Here is a 14663-nt window from a genome sequence, read left to right on the forward strand (position 1 = left end):
AGTTAGGAGTCTTTATGTTCTGTCTCCCTTTCTGATACTTCCTACCCATTTCTTCTTCCTACCCTTCTATGCCTTTTCACTATTATTTATATTCCCCAAATGAATGAGAACATATGATGCTTGTCCTTCTCCAATTGACTTATTACACTCAACATAATACCCTCCAGTTCCATCCACAATGAAGCAAATGGTGGGTATTTGTTGTTTCTAATGGCTGAGTAATATTCCATTGTATACATAGACCACACGGACAGAGAAGCTCCTTCGGCAGTTTGGCTATTGTGGATATGGCTGCTATAAACATTGGGGTGCAGGTTTTCAGCGTTTCACTGCATCTGTATCTTTGGGGTAAATCCCCAACAGTGAAATTGCTGGGTCTTAGGGCAGGTGTATTTTTAACTCTTTGAGGAACCTCCACACAGTTTTCCAGAGTGGCTGCACCAGTTCACATTCACGCCAACAGTGCAAAAAGGTTCCCCTTTCTCCACATCCTCTCCAACATTTGTGGTTTCCTGCTTTGTTAATTTTCCCCATTCTCACTGATGTCAGGTGGTATCTCATTGTGGTTTGGATTTGTATTTTCCTGATGGCCACTGATGCCGAGCATTTTCTCATGTGCTTGTTGGCCATGTCTATGTCTTCCTCTGTGAAATGTCTGTTCATGTCTTTTGCCCATTTCAGAATTGGATTGTTTGTTTCTTTGCTGTTGAGTTTGATAAGTTCTTTATAGATGTTGGATACTAGCCCTCTATCTGATACGTCATTTGCAAATATCTTCTCCCATTCTGCAGGTTGTCTTTTAGTTTTGTTGACTGTTTCTTTTGCTGTGCAGAAGCTTTTTATCTTGATAAAGTGCCAATTGTTCATTTTTGCTTTTGTTTCTTTTGCCTTCATGGATGTATCTTGCAAGAAGTTACTGTGGCCGAGATCAAAAAGGGTGTTGCCTGTGTTCTCCTCTAGGATTTTGGTGGAATCTTGTATCACATTTAGATCTTTCATCCATTTGAGTTTATCTTTGTGTATGGTGAAAGAGAGTGGTCTAGTTTTGTACTTCTGCATGTAGATGTCCAATTTTCCTAGTACTAATTATTGCAGAGACTGTCCTTTTTCCAGTAGATAGTATATGCTGCTTTGGCGAAACTTAGTGGACCATAGAGTTGAGGGCCCAATTCTGGATTCTCTATTCTGTTCCGTTGACCTATATGTCTGTTTTTATGCCACTACCACACTGTCTTGATGACCACAGCTTTGTAGTACAACCTGAAATCTGGCATTGTGATGCCCCCAGATATGGTTTTCTTTTTTAAAATTCCCCTGGCTATTCGGGGTCTTTTCTGCTTCCACACAAATCTTAAAATAATTTGTTCTAACTCTCTGAAGAAAGTCCATGGTATTTTGATAGGGATTGCATTAAACATGTAAATTGCCCTGGGTAACATTGACATTTTCACAATATTAATTCTTCCAATCCATGAGCATGGAGTATTTTTCCATCTCTTTGTGTCTTCCTCAATTTCTTTCAGAAGTGTTCTATAGTTTTGAGGGTATAGATCCTTTACATCTTTGGTGAGGTTTATTCCTAGGTATCTTATGCTTTTGGGTGCAATTGTAAATGGGATTGACTCCTTAATTTCTCTTTCTTCAGTCTCATTGTGAGGGTATAGAAATGCCACTGATTTCTGGGCAGTTATTTGTATCTTGCCACACTGCTGAATTGCTGTATGAGTTCTAACAATACTGGCGTGGAATCTTTTGGGTTTTCTACGTACAATGTCATGTCATCTGCAATGGGGAGCGTTTGCCTTCTCTTTGCCAATTTGAATGCCTTTTATTTCTTTTTGTTGCCTGATTGTTGAGGCTAGGACTTCTACTACCATATTGAATAGCAGTGGTGAGAGTGGACATCCCTGTCTTGTTCCTGATCTTAGGGGAAAGGCTCCCAGTGTTTCCCCATTGAGAATGATATTTGCTGTGGGCTTTTCGTAGATGGCTTTTAAGATGCTGAGGAATGTTCCTTCTCTGCCTACACTCTGAAGAGTTTTGATCAGGAATGGTTGCTGTATTTTGTCAAATTCTTTCTCTGCATCTAATGAGAGGATCATATGGTTCTTGCTTTTTCTCTTGTTGATATGATCTATCACGTTGATTGCTTTTCGAGTGTTGAGCCAGCCTTACATCCTGGGGATAAGTCCCACTTGGTCATGGTGAGTACTCTTCTTAATGTATTGTTGGATCCTATTGGCTAGTATCTTGTTGAGAATTTTTGCATCTGTGTTCATCAGGGATATTGATCTATAATTCTCCTTTTTGGTGAAGTCTTTGTTTTTTGGAATTAAGTTTATGCTGACCTCATAGAACGAATTTGGAAATATTCCATCTCTTTCTATCTTTTGGAACAGCTTTAGTAGAATAGGTATTGTTTCTTCTCTAAATGTTTGATAGAATTTCCCTGGGAAGTGATCTGGCCCTGGACTTTTGTGTGTTGGGCGGTTTTTGACGACTGCTTCAATTTCCTCCCTGGTTATGGGCCTGTTCGGATTTTCTATTTCTTTCTGTTCCAACTTTGGTAATTTGTAGTTTTCTAGAAATGGGTCCATTTCTTCTGGATTGCCGAATTTATTGGCATATAGCTGCTCATAATACGTTTTTTAAATCGTTTGTATTTCCTTGGTATTGGTGGTGATCTCTCCTTTTTCATTCATGATTTTATTAATTAGAGTCTTTTCTCCTTTGTTTTTAATAAGTTTGACTAATGGTTTATCTATCTTATTAATTCTTTCAAAGAACCAACTCCTGGTTTTGTTGATCTATTCCACAGTTCTTCTGTTCTGTATTTCATTGAGTTCTGCTCAAATCTTTATTAACTCTCTTCTTCTGCTTGGTGTAGGTTTTATTTGCTGTTCTTTCTCAGTTCTTTTTGGTGCAAGGTTAGCTTTTGTATTCGAGTTCTTTCCAGTTTTTTGAGAGATGCTTATATTGTGGTGTACTTCCTTCTCAGGACTGCTTTTGCTGTATCCCAAAGATTTTGAATGGTTGTATCTTCATTCTCATTAGTTTCCATGAATCTTTTTAATTCTTCTCTAATTTCTTGGTTGACCCTTTCATCTTTTAACGGGATGGTCTTTATCCTCCATGTGTTTGAATTTCTTCCAAATTTCTTCTTGTGATTTAGTTCTAGTTTCAAAGCATTATGGTCTGAAAATATGCAGGGGACAATCCCAATCTTTTGGTGTCAGTTAAGACCTGTTTTGTGACCCAGTATGTGGTCTATTCTGGAGAAAGTTCCATGTGCACTTGAGAAGAATGTATATTGAGTTGCATTTGGATGTAAAGTTCTGTAAATATCTGTGAAATCCATCTGGTCCAGTGTATCATTTAAAGCTCTTGTTTCTTTGGAGATGTTGTGCTTGGAAGTCATGTCATTTACAGAAAACACCTTGTTAAAGTCTCCCAGTATTAGTGTGTAATTATCTAGTATGTCTTAACTTTGGTTATTAATTGATTGATATACTTGGAAGCTCCCACATTAGGGACATAAATATTCATGACTGTTAGGTCCTCTTGTTGGATAGATCCTTTAATTATGATACAGTGTCCCTCTTCATCTCTTACTACAGTTTTTGGGATAAACTTTAACTTATCTGATATGAGGATGACTACCCCTGCTTTCTTTTGAGGACCATTTGAATGGTAAATGGTTCTCCAACCTTTTTTTTTTTTCTCCAACCTTTTATTTTCAGGCTAGAGGTGTCCTTAGGTCTAAAATGAGTCTCTTGTTGACAGCAAATAGGTGGTTCTTGCTTTTTTATCCAGTCTGAAACCCTGCACCTTTTGATAGGATCATTTAGCCCATTCACGTGCAGAGTTACTATTGAAAGATACGAATTTAGTGTCATTATAATACCTATTCAGTCCCTGTTTTGTGGATTGTTTCTTTGGACTTCCTCTTTCTTTTACAGAGTCCCCCATAAAATTTCTTGCAGAGCTGGTTTGGAGGTGACATATTCTTTCAGTTCCTGCCTGTCTTGGAAGCTCTTTATCTCTCCCTCTATTCTTAATGAGAGCCTTGCTGGATAAAGTATTCTTGGCTGCGTGTTCTTCTCATTTAGGACCCTGAATATATCCTGCCTGCCCTTTCTAGCCTGCCAGGTCTCTGTGAAGAAGTCTACTGTTAATCTAATATTTCTCCCAATAAAGTTAGGGATGTCTTGTCTCTTGCTGCTTTAAGGATCTTCTCTTCATATTTGGAATTTTCCATTTTCACTATTAAATGTTGGGGTGTTGAACCGTTTTTATTGATTTTAGGGGGTGATCTCTCTAAACCATGTCATTTAATTATAGTCTCCAGTGCATTTACATCATTCTAGCCACATTGGCTCCTGTTCCAACTTTATGTTATATTTTTCATGTATACTAATTCTATATGTATTTAACAATCTTCAACACAGGATCATTTCTTATACTCAATGTATCATCTAGATTTATCCATTTATTAATCCTTTTAATGTGTTCTTCCTTTCTTTCTACCATACTATTCTTCTGCATGGGCTTGTTTTTCCTTTCTGTGCAGAGAATTCCCTTTAGTCTTTATTTTACAGCATTCTCCTGACAACAAATACATTCCATTTTGCTCGTTTAAAATAACTTGGTTTTATATGCAGTTTGGAGAGAGATTTCGTTGGCTGAGGAATTATAGGTCAATGGTTAATTTCCTTCAGTGGTTAGCGGGTGCGTAACAGTATCCTCTAACCATTTGTTGTTTCCTATCTGAGGTTAGCTAAAAGCCTGATTGTGGTTTATTTGAAAATAGATCTTTTTACCTCTGGCTGATTTTAAGATTTTTCTCCCTAAATTTGATTTTGAACTCTTTTATGCTCAGTTGTGGGTCTCTTTTATTATATCCTGCTTAGGTTTTTAATTGCTTAAATCAATGGCTTGATGTCTTTGGTCAGTTCCAGAAAACTCATGCTTTACTTCTTCAAATATTCCTTTTGCCCATTGTCTGTTTCTTCTCCTATGGAGAAGATCTCACCTTCCCCTTCTCATGCTTCCCATCCTGCATCTGCTCTAACTCCCATGCAGGTTAACCTGCCTATCACATCATACATTTCTGTTATTATATTTTTCAGTTCTAGAACTTTCCTTTCATTCTCGTTGATAGCTTCTACTTCTTCACCGGTATTAACCATCTTTTTTTCTGAACGTATTAATCTTGGCCTCATTAAAATTCCATGACTGATAACTGCACTGTCTAGGTACATTTTCAGATTTGTTTCTATTATTAAATTTTGCTCTTGATTTACCCATCAAATGTTTTTTTTTTCCGATTGTTTTTGACAGAGTGCTGGACATTCTATGTTTATTTTTATAATAAATTTATTTTTTATTGGTGTTTAATTTACCAACATACAGAATAACACCCAGTGCTCATCCCGTCAAGTGCCCCCCTCTGTGGCCCCCTTAGTGCCCGTCACCCATTCACCCCCACCCCCACCCTCCTCCCCTTCCACCACCCCTAGTTCGTTTCCCAGAGTTAGGAGTCTTTTTTTTTTAATTTTTATTTATTTATGATAGTCACAGAGAGAGAGAGAGAGAGAGAGAGAGAGAGGCAGAGACATAGGCAGAGGGAGAAGCAGGCTCCATGCAGGGAGCCCGACGTGGGATTCGATTCTGGATCTCCAGGTTCGTGCCCTGGGCCAAAGGCAGGCGCTAAACCGCTGCGCCACCCAGGGATCCCAGAGTTAGGAGTCTTTATGTTCTGTCTCCCTTTCTGATATTTCCCACACATGTCTTCTCCCTTCCCTTATATTCCCCAAATGAATGAGAACATATAATGTTTGTCCTTCTCTGATTGACTTACTTCACTCAGCATAATACCCTCCAGTTACATCCACGTTGAAGCAAATGGTGGGTATTTGTCGTTTCTAATGGCTGAGTAATATTCCATTGTGTATGAATGGATAAAGAAGATGTGGTTTATGGACATTCTATGTTTTAAACATGTAGAACTAATCAAGATTTTGCGTGACTTTGAGAATATTTTACCTTGATCTGATAGCGACACATAGTATGTAAGCCATGAGATAGATCTATGTAAAATATAGATCACTTTACAGATAACAGATGTCATCATCTAAAGAGTAGATTTGAAAGGAGACTGGAGAAGAAGGAGAGGTTATACACAGCATATTGGGCATTTTGGGAATACATTGGGGCAGATGCTAAAGGATGGCACCTGAGACTGGGGCAGTTGAAGATAGAAATGAGGGGCTCAGTTCAATGAATGCAATGCTTTAGGACATTGATGTGTTGGTTTTGATTCACTGATGATATTGCTGGACTGAAAATGTGTCCTCACAAGACAGCACAGGAAATCATATATACAATAGCAATTTCTATGATATGTGATTTTGTTTTGAAAATATTTGGAAAGCATCATGGAAACGGTATAACAAATATCTAGTTACACATATTCCTAAGCTTTCATTTCTTTGCTAATGTCTATGGATCTTTGCATTTGGAAACATGAGTGATAAGAGCTGGACTCAACTTGTAAGCTCAATTTAAGAAAAGCACAATAAAGAATAATTAGGCTAGCTGCCAGGGCCCTGATATAGAAATGGAGAAGGAAGCTGGTGGTGAGGGTTAACAGAGATCATTTCATCACTTGGATTTTATGACATCAACCTTACTTGCAGGGAGTACAGTTCCCCCCTTTCTCTTTTACCTCCTCCCTTTCCCCTTTGATGCTTCCCTGAAGACCCCAGTGTTGAGATTCTGGTTAAGTCCCTATTTCAGGAGGGGTCTCATAAATATATTCCAGGGAGCTCTATTCCTCAAAGCCAGAAGTCCTATAAAACATTCTGGGTTTTGTAGAAATCAAGAATTTCTGAAATGTGTGTCAATGTTTCTATGTGTGTACTTGATTTGCAACTTCCAAGTATATTTTTGCTCCCTTCTAATTTGGGACAATGAGTACTGGGCTGGATCTGGAGAGGTCTCTCCAGGACATGATGACATAGGACGGGTTGCCCCTGTGGCTGACTCACCTTGATGATGCTGTTTCATTCAAGAGCTATTAATGTGGGCTCATCAACAGCAATAGTGGCAGGCACAACATTTACCCACCCTATCAAAGACTCCTGCATAAACCATGACCCGTGAACATCAATTCCATGAATGGGGCCATGTTTTTAATTCCCTATTCTATCAGAGCAGGAATCAGAGAAAAGACATAGGTCACATACAAAATACCCTAACTGCAATTCACACATTTCTAAATATTGCAGTTCCTTAGAGAACTATTTCCCAACTGTGTCCACAGTGCTAATTACCTGGGGACCTTATGTCTTTTGATGTCAGGTCACAGAGATTCTTCTATAATAGAAAGGGGGGTATGGCTTGGTTTTTAGATTTGTAGAATGAAACCAAGGTGGTTTTCATGTCGATTGAGATAAGACATGACAGAGAGAGTGAGAAAGAACAGAACACCAGGCCTCCTAAGATGAAGCCACACAGCCCAAACATAATGACTCAACCCCTTAGTACATGAGTGCTCTAAAGCCAGGGTGGGTAATAGGTCAGCTCTACTGACCACATAGACTTACCCTTGAAAGATTGTATATGCCCCTATCAAAGTGTGGGAGATCTTAAAAACTACACAGACTGTTCAAAAAGCCAAAGCTGAACCAGGCCACTATTTTTGTGTTATGCCCCAGTCATCTTGGGAAATCATATTACATCATTGCTTATGAACACTTCATGAAAAAAGGATTGTCCAGGAAACAGATAGACTTTCCACTAGGAACAACTAAATCAGAATTCTTAGAAACCAAGAGGAAGGAAGAAAGATGCCTCAGCCCCTCCATGCTGAAAGATTCCTTCAAGTGGCATTGCCACAGTGTGTCTATCCCAGTCACACTTCCAGGTGCCCCCACACCCTCCTTCACTCTGCTCCTCCAGGGCTTCTGCCCATGAGTATCCTAGAAGACAGGGCTGCTTATCAGGCTGGGTGTCTGTCACCACAGTGCCCATCCCAGGATTAGTGATTGGTGTTGACAGACATGAAGGCCACACTGGGCTGAGAAAGAGGGTACAGGCATCATCAAGGAGCAGGTGGGACAAGGTGACTGGAGCTACCATTTTCTGAGCTATCCTCAGAGGCCCTGGGATTACCCTCCATGTGTCAAGAGGCTCATGTGCAGATGCCCTGGTGGGTGTCCACAGAGGGCAGAGCCCTTAGTCAACTTTACTTACCCACCTTCAATCCCTGTGACTATATATGACCCCTCTTTAGAAGGACCACCCCATTGTGAACCTGGCTCCAGAGTTGGAAGAAAGAAGCCTGGGCAGCCACAGTGGCTTAGTGGTTTGGCGCCACCTTCGACCCAGGGCATGATCCTGGGGACCCAGGATCGAGTCCCATGTTGGGCTTCCTGCATGGACCCTGCTTCTCCCTCTGCCTGTGTCTCTGCTTCTCTCTCTCTCTCTCTCTGTGTGTGTGTGTGTGTGTGTGTCTTTCATGAATAAATAAATAAAATATTTTTAAAAAACAGGAAAGAAGCAGCAGGTGGCTATTCCCCAGCAAAATTGTCTGCATTCCTTTTGAGTGGAATAGATGAGAGGCATGGAGACATTGGAGGATGGATGAATAAAGGAATGCATACATGGAAGAATGGAGGGATGGAATGCTGAGTGAAATAAGTCAATCGGAGAAGGACAAACATTTTTGGTCTCATTCATTTGGGGAATATAAATAATAGTGAAAGGGAATAGAAGGGAAGGGAGAAGAAATGGGTAGGAAATATCATAAAGGGAGACAGAACATGAAGACTCCTAACTCCTAACTCTGGGAAACGAACTAGGGGTGGTGGAAGGGGAGGAGGGCGGGGGGTGGGGCTGAATGTCTAACGGGCACTAAGACGGGATGAGCACTGGGTGTTATTCTGTATGTTGGCAAACTGAACACCAATAAAAAATAAATTTATTATTAACAAAAAAAAGAATGGAGGGATGGATGAATAAATACATCAACCAACCAGTGGGGACCCTGCAAGAACCACTAGGGCAGCCTCCCTTGAGATGGGGATTCTGACTGACCCAACACTCTGCACCTATAGCCAAGGTAAGAGCAATAATGATGGTCAATTCTCCACCCCTTGTCATGGGGGGAAGCAGCATTTATAAAATATAATATAAAAGATGTGGGATAGTGCAAAACAGACAGAGACCCAGAAAGTGCTCTGAGATACCTTTAATTCCCCTGATACTGAACAGACCGGGGACTATAGACTGACTGTTGCTCTCTAGAGGGAAAGGAACTCCTGCCTGAGGAGCCAGGGGCTGCTACTCTGCCTATTTCTGCACACAGGTACTGTTCAGGAGGGAGAACTGGGAAAACCATGGTCTGACATCCACAATAAAGGTGCAGTCCACCTGAAAAGGAAAAAAGCAATCATGAGATTAGAACAGTTTAACACATGGAGAGCACTTAGCACGAAGGACTGAGAAGGAGTTCAAGGTGCATGAAAAACTACAAATGATGTAAAGCAAAAAGAAACAGTGGCCTAGGGCAGGATTTGAGGAGCTCAAGCCTCCACCAGAATGACAGGCAGGAGTTGCTGAACGTACATATGTGGTACAGAGGCTCCTGAGAGGGTGTCTGGTGGGACCATAGCTTGCCCTCCAGGGGTCCTGCCAGTACCCATAACACTGCCTGGATGCCCCTGCCCCCATGAGCTCTGAGGGAGCTTGCAGACTGCCCACTGAGGGTCCAGCTGCTGCAAACCCATCTGGAAGGGAGGCTGCCCCTCAGGCTAGAATTCCCCACTGAGGGCATCGTCCTGACTCAGGTTCATGCCCAGGGTCCAATTCCCCTAGATAAGATCATCTTATAGATAATGACACAAGAAGGTCCTTACACAGGCCAGCTGTGAGCACAGCACTCAGCTGGCTGCTCTCCTGGGAGCAGCTCTGTTGGCCTAGAATAACGACATTCTCCCTCAGTGGGGAACCCTGGGACCTGGAAGGAGAGAAGCCAGGACTGTCTCTCTGTCCCATTATCATCCCTGACAACTTCCCTAAGCCTCTTCCCATCAACCCTCCTTTATATGAATGCTCATCAGATTCTCAAACCTTTTTCTCTCGTGGGCCTTCTTGCAAGGGGCAGTTGTCCAGATCTTCATCCTGTTTTGCACAAATGGTTTGTCCCAACTCCAATTCCATTAAATATATCATGGTAAACTTCTGTTAAGAAAAATTGTAGGAACTTCAGTAAAATACTTTGCATTAATAAGAAAAACAGAGAACCAAAAGGAAAACAGGCAACAACTGTGAATGTATGTATGTAAATGAATAAGGACATTTGTACGATGTCTCTTATTTTTCTTATTTTTAAATTGATTTATAATAAATAGAGACTTAAGAGTCTCTATTTTTTTTTTCAAAAAAAGATATTCCTAAATGCACCTGAAGCATGTAGTAGGGTCTTCCCTGTGGCGCTGCTCCTGATGACCTGTACCTGCTAGTCACATCCACACATGAATACACAGGAGATAAGGAGGTAAGAGGCTCATAGGACCAAAGGAGTCTTCTCAGGCTACAGCAACACTGATGGCACCACTGATTTCTCAGTCATAGCCTGGGCAGCATTGGCCAGACACAAGGTGAACACGCCAGTGAGTCTTCCTCTGGAGGGCAGGGTAACACGGGTGTGGTAATCTACTGATTAGCCATTGGAGCTGGCCATTCCTTCCAGGGCAACATCTAGATGGGAGTGTAGGGGGGTTTGGGGGCTGGGAATGCTTGCCTCTTCATGTGGGAGCTGACTACCCAAAAGGGCTCTTCTTGCTAAAGCTCATTTGGATATTTATAGGGCAGTTGCTGTTCCACATCTTTGTTAAGCTTCTATCAGAGGTTATTAAAAGTTACTATTTCATCTCGTTAAATAGAAGTGCCTGAAAACTCAAGAACTCAAACATAGAAATGTTACCAGAAATCACCATAGGGAGGAACCTGTCTCTCACTGGACTGACCTGGAATTATCTAGAAGGTTGACTTCATTTGGGGCTCAATTCCTGAAACAGACACATGATACCCACTCATGCCCCAATGCACACCAACAACACACTCTCAAACACACATGTGCACATGGAGTCATGCACCCCCCAGCCTCACTTGCATGGTCACTGGACCAGGACACGGTGGCTGGGAGCACAGGCATACTACCCATGCCCAAGGAGCTCCTGTGGCCTCCAGGTGTCCAGGTCTGGCTGCCATTCAAGGAAGAGGCAGAGAGTCAGAAAATGGGAGAAACTGAGGGAAGCCCGGGGGTGCTGTGCAAGGAAGGGCCCACACCCAGTGTCCTCAAGAGTGTGGTGCAGATGTGAGACCCTCCCTACCAGGGCCCACCAGGCATGCTGCCTGGCTCAGGGTTGTTCATGCAGGGACCAGAATCTTGGCATGGACAGAATGAGGTCTGGATAGCAGTTTGTATTCTGTTCAAAGAAAGTACAATGTGATAAGAATAAACAACAGTGGGAAAGATTTGCCCAACAGAGGCTAAGGACTCCCACATTTTCATCAGGCCCAACTTCTTCCCTACTCTTAAGGCTCTATACCCCACAGTCTTCTTCTGCATAGGCTGTTTCTGGAATCCTAAATGCAATGTGTCTTGCCCAGATCTGTTCATGTCTCCTCCAACCTTGCTATGTTGTCTTTTCAATTGATAGAGTCACTGCACACCCATGTGTTCTGGGAAAACACTAGGGGTCCATCCCATGTCTGTACACCCTCACACCAGTGCACCCCCATCAACCTTCAGCAGATGCAGAAGCCAGCCAGCCACTTCTTCCCAGTGACCAGGATACTATCCCCCTGCATCCTAGTCTCAGCCTGACATGGGCTTTTGAGCCCTGAATGACTTCCTTCCATGGATCTTCATATCTCTAAGGATAACATCTCAGATTTTCACCTGGGGCCCTAAAGGTGTCTCCAGCCCCACCTCCCCCTGCACTCCTTCCTCTCTGCATCTCCTTTTCTGTAACTCCCATCCACAGAACTTCAGGTTGTCTGCACAGATACACTTTGCTTGTTCCCATCCAGGGTTCTCTCTGGAGCTGCCTGCCCTTCTCATCCCCAACCTCCATGTGACTGGGTTTTTCCAGGAGTACCCACCATTGAGATGCCTTCTCTGACCAACCCCAGGCTCTCGGCCTCCCCTTGTCCCTGGGCCCCCACACCTACCTCTTTTCCCCAGCCTTCCACTATTCCACTCATGAACTCCAGGGCTGTCGACCTGTCCTCACCAGCATCACAGCCCAACAAGAACATGTCCCAATCTGTCTTCTCTACTGCCTCCTGCTCAGCCCTGGATCCACAGTGCTTCATGAAGCTTAACTGAGCATCACAGATCAGCCTTTGTGATGCCTTTCCTTCTTGGGCTTGTGTTTACCAGCTACCCCTTCTCTTAGTCCTTCTCATTTCTCATCTGTCCCTGCTGCTCTGGCTTGTCCCAGCTACCTCACTGGTGGCTGTTCTTCCCTCCCTCACTATGCAGCTGGATCTCTGCCTTCCATGCTTGCTTTCTGCTCAACTTCTTTCCATCTCTCCTCTGTTATTCAGGAGCCTTGCTCATGAAGGAAACAAATCAGAAACTTGAAGCATTTCTAATGAAATCTTATAACTTTTTAAATAATATTTACAAAATTAAAACATCCATTGATCTTTCTTGCACATCATGGACCCACCCACCCCCAAGTGTGGTCTCAGGGCAAACATGGAGCCACATGGAGTGAGGACACACTACTCACCTTGTGCTGGCTTCGCCGCACCCACAGCAGCTTATATGCATACTCATCTGGGTAGACTTGGTTGAAATGAAATACTGCAAACTCAACACACAGGGTGAAGTAATTTGATCTCCTACTAATGTCCACAAAGCTGGGACTGCAAACATGAGGCATCAGCACAATGAGCCCCAGAAGCAGGGATGCCTTCAGGAGCATGCTGTCTGGTGTCAGCCCTGGAGGCCAGCAACACATGGGTGGCAGGGTGACAGCTGGTGCGGGGACACCCTCCAAAGCTCTGCATCCCACACAGCCCTATCTCAAGGAGTCCCTGGGATGTTGGCCAATGCTCTGTCTAGCTCCTCCCTTTCACTGCCTGCCTTGTCCCTCCTATCATCCCTAACAGAAGGCAGAGCAAAGATTTACAATTTCCACCCCTTTGTTCCACATGCCTTGGACCCAGGGACATGCAATGCAATATGTTCTGTTTCCAGGGCTGCTTCCCCCTACCCCAGCACAGCCCTAATAGGCTCCAAAAAGAGGTCCTGAACCCATCTCCCTTGTTCTCACAGCCATGTATCCTACAGCTGCCAAGTCACAGGAACTCTTAGGAACACCAGTGGGCCCTGAGTCCTGGGGAGTTGAGGTAAAAACCAGGTCTACCTATGACGATGGCTGCAGCCCACAAACTCTGGGAGCATCAGGAAGGCACAGGAAAGAGCCATCATTGGAACTGCATTATCATCCTTTGTACCACCACTGGCACCTGTTGACCTACCTGTCATGAGGACTCGCTGTGCTTGGCAGTGGGGAGAGAAGTTTCTAATGTCCTAGGGTGGGTGGAGAAAATGCCCAGGACAAAGTGGGTATCAGCCCAGGGCAGGGCTCTGACAGAATGGGCATGGATGACAGCCATGTGCATGAGAGGGGTCAGGGACTGGGAAAGAAAGGTGTTTCCCAGCCCTAACCAACATGCATTTCCATGCACCACTACCACTTTGTCTTTTTAAAGATTCTTTGTTTGTTTGTTTATTCCTAAGAGACAGACAGAGAGAGAGAAAGAGAGACAGAGACATAGGCAGAGGGAGAAGAAGTATCCACACAGGAAGCTTGATGCAGGACTCGATCCTGGGACCCCAAGATCACACCCTGAGCCAAAGACAGACACTCAACCGCTGAGACACCCAGGCATCCCAGATCTACCACTTTGAAATCCCATGGCTTTTGCCATCTCATTGCGTTAGGCTTTTTTGGAAGGAACTACAGTACCTGTGAGTGTCCCCACCTAGCCTCTGTATGAGGCAACGGAAGTGAGTGGACCAAGAATGTATGATGCTGCCCAGGTACATGAGGGGACACTCTGAAAAGGAAGGATTTTCCTTATTCCTTCCTGGAATAAACAGACACCTGCACATTGATGAAAAGGTGTAGGGCCAGGGCCACAGCTGTTCAGACAGGCCATAAGTACAGGCCGGGGCTACCCCAGAAAGAGATGGGAGTATGGCCAGATGTCAGATACCCTAGTGACCATCTTCACTGTTACATATCAGTAAATAGCTGGTGACATGGGTTTCTAAGAACAATCATGATGAGGACTACACAAATTGTCTACAAGTGCATCTGATCCTGAGTGTTTCCTCTCCCGAGGAGCTCAGGTCCCCACATGGCTGATTATTCCTCCCCCCTCCCAGCAGCAAGATGACAAGAGTGGTCACTGTCATCTTTCAGGACCTGTAGGATCTATAACAAGGCCTCTTTTTTACTACTGACATGGGTTGTGACTGCCTCACTTCTAGATTGTGTTGTCAGGGGTCACCGATTTTGGGATGCCTGCCAATGAACCAGCTGTTGGATTTCTTGACTCTCTCTATGAATCTG

The 14663-nt window shown here is 43.4% G+C and overlaps 1 protein-coding gene across 1 annotated transcript; it reads right to left on the bottom strand.

Annotated features, from left to right (window-relative positions):
* Positions 1-9238: 9238 nt before the first annotated feature.
* Positions 9239-13094, bottom strand: LOC112673346 (probable cystatin-15). The gene is made up of 3 exons (XM_025469024.3): positions 12810-13094; positions 10135-10245; positions 9239-9435 (listed from the first exon to the last, which is right to left on the bottom strand). The coding sequence occupies exons 1-3, from the start codon at positions 13038-13040 to the stop codon at positions 9355-9357; spliced, it is 423 nt and encodes a 140-aa protein (XP_025324809.1). The 5' UTR covers positions 13041-13094; the 3' UTR covers positions 9239-9354.
* Between the last annotated feature and the right edge of the window lie 1569 nt (positions 13095-14663).

Source organism: Canis lupus, chromosome 24 (genome assembly GCF_003254725.2).
Source record: "Canis lupus dingo isolate Sandy chromosome 24, ASM325472v2, whole genome shotgun sequence".
Lineage (NCBI taxonomy): Eukaryota > Metazoa > Chordata > Mammalia > Carnivora > Canidae > Canis > Canis lupus.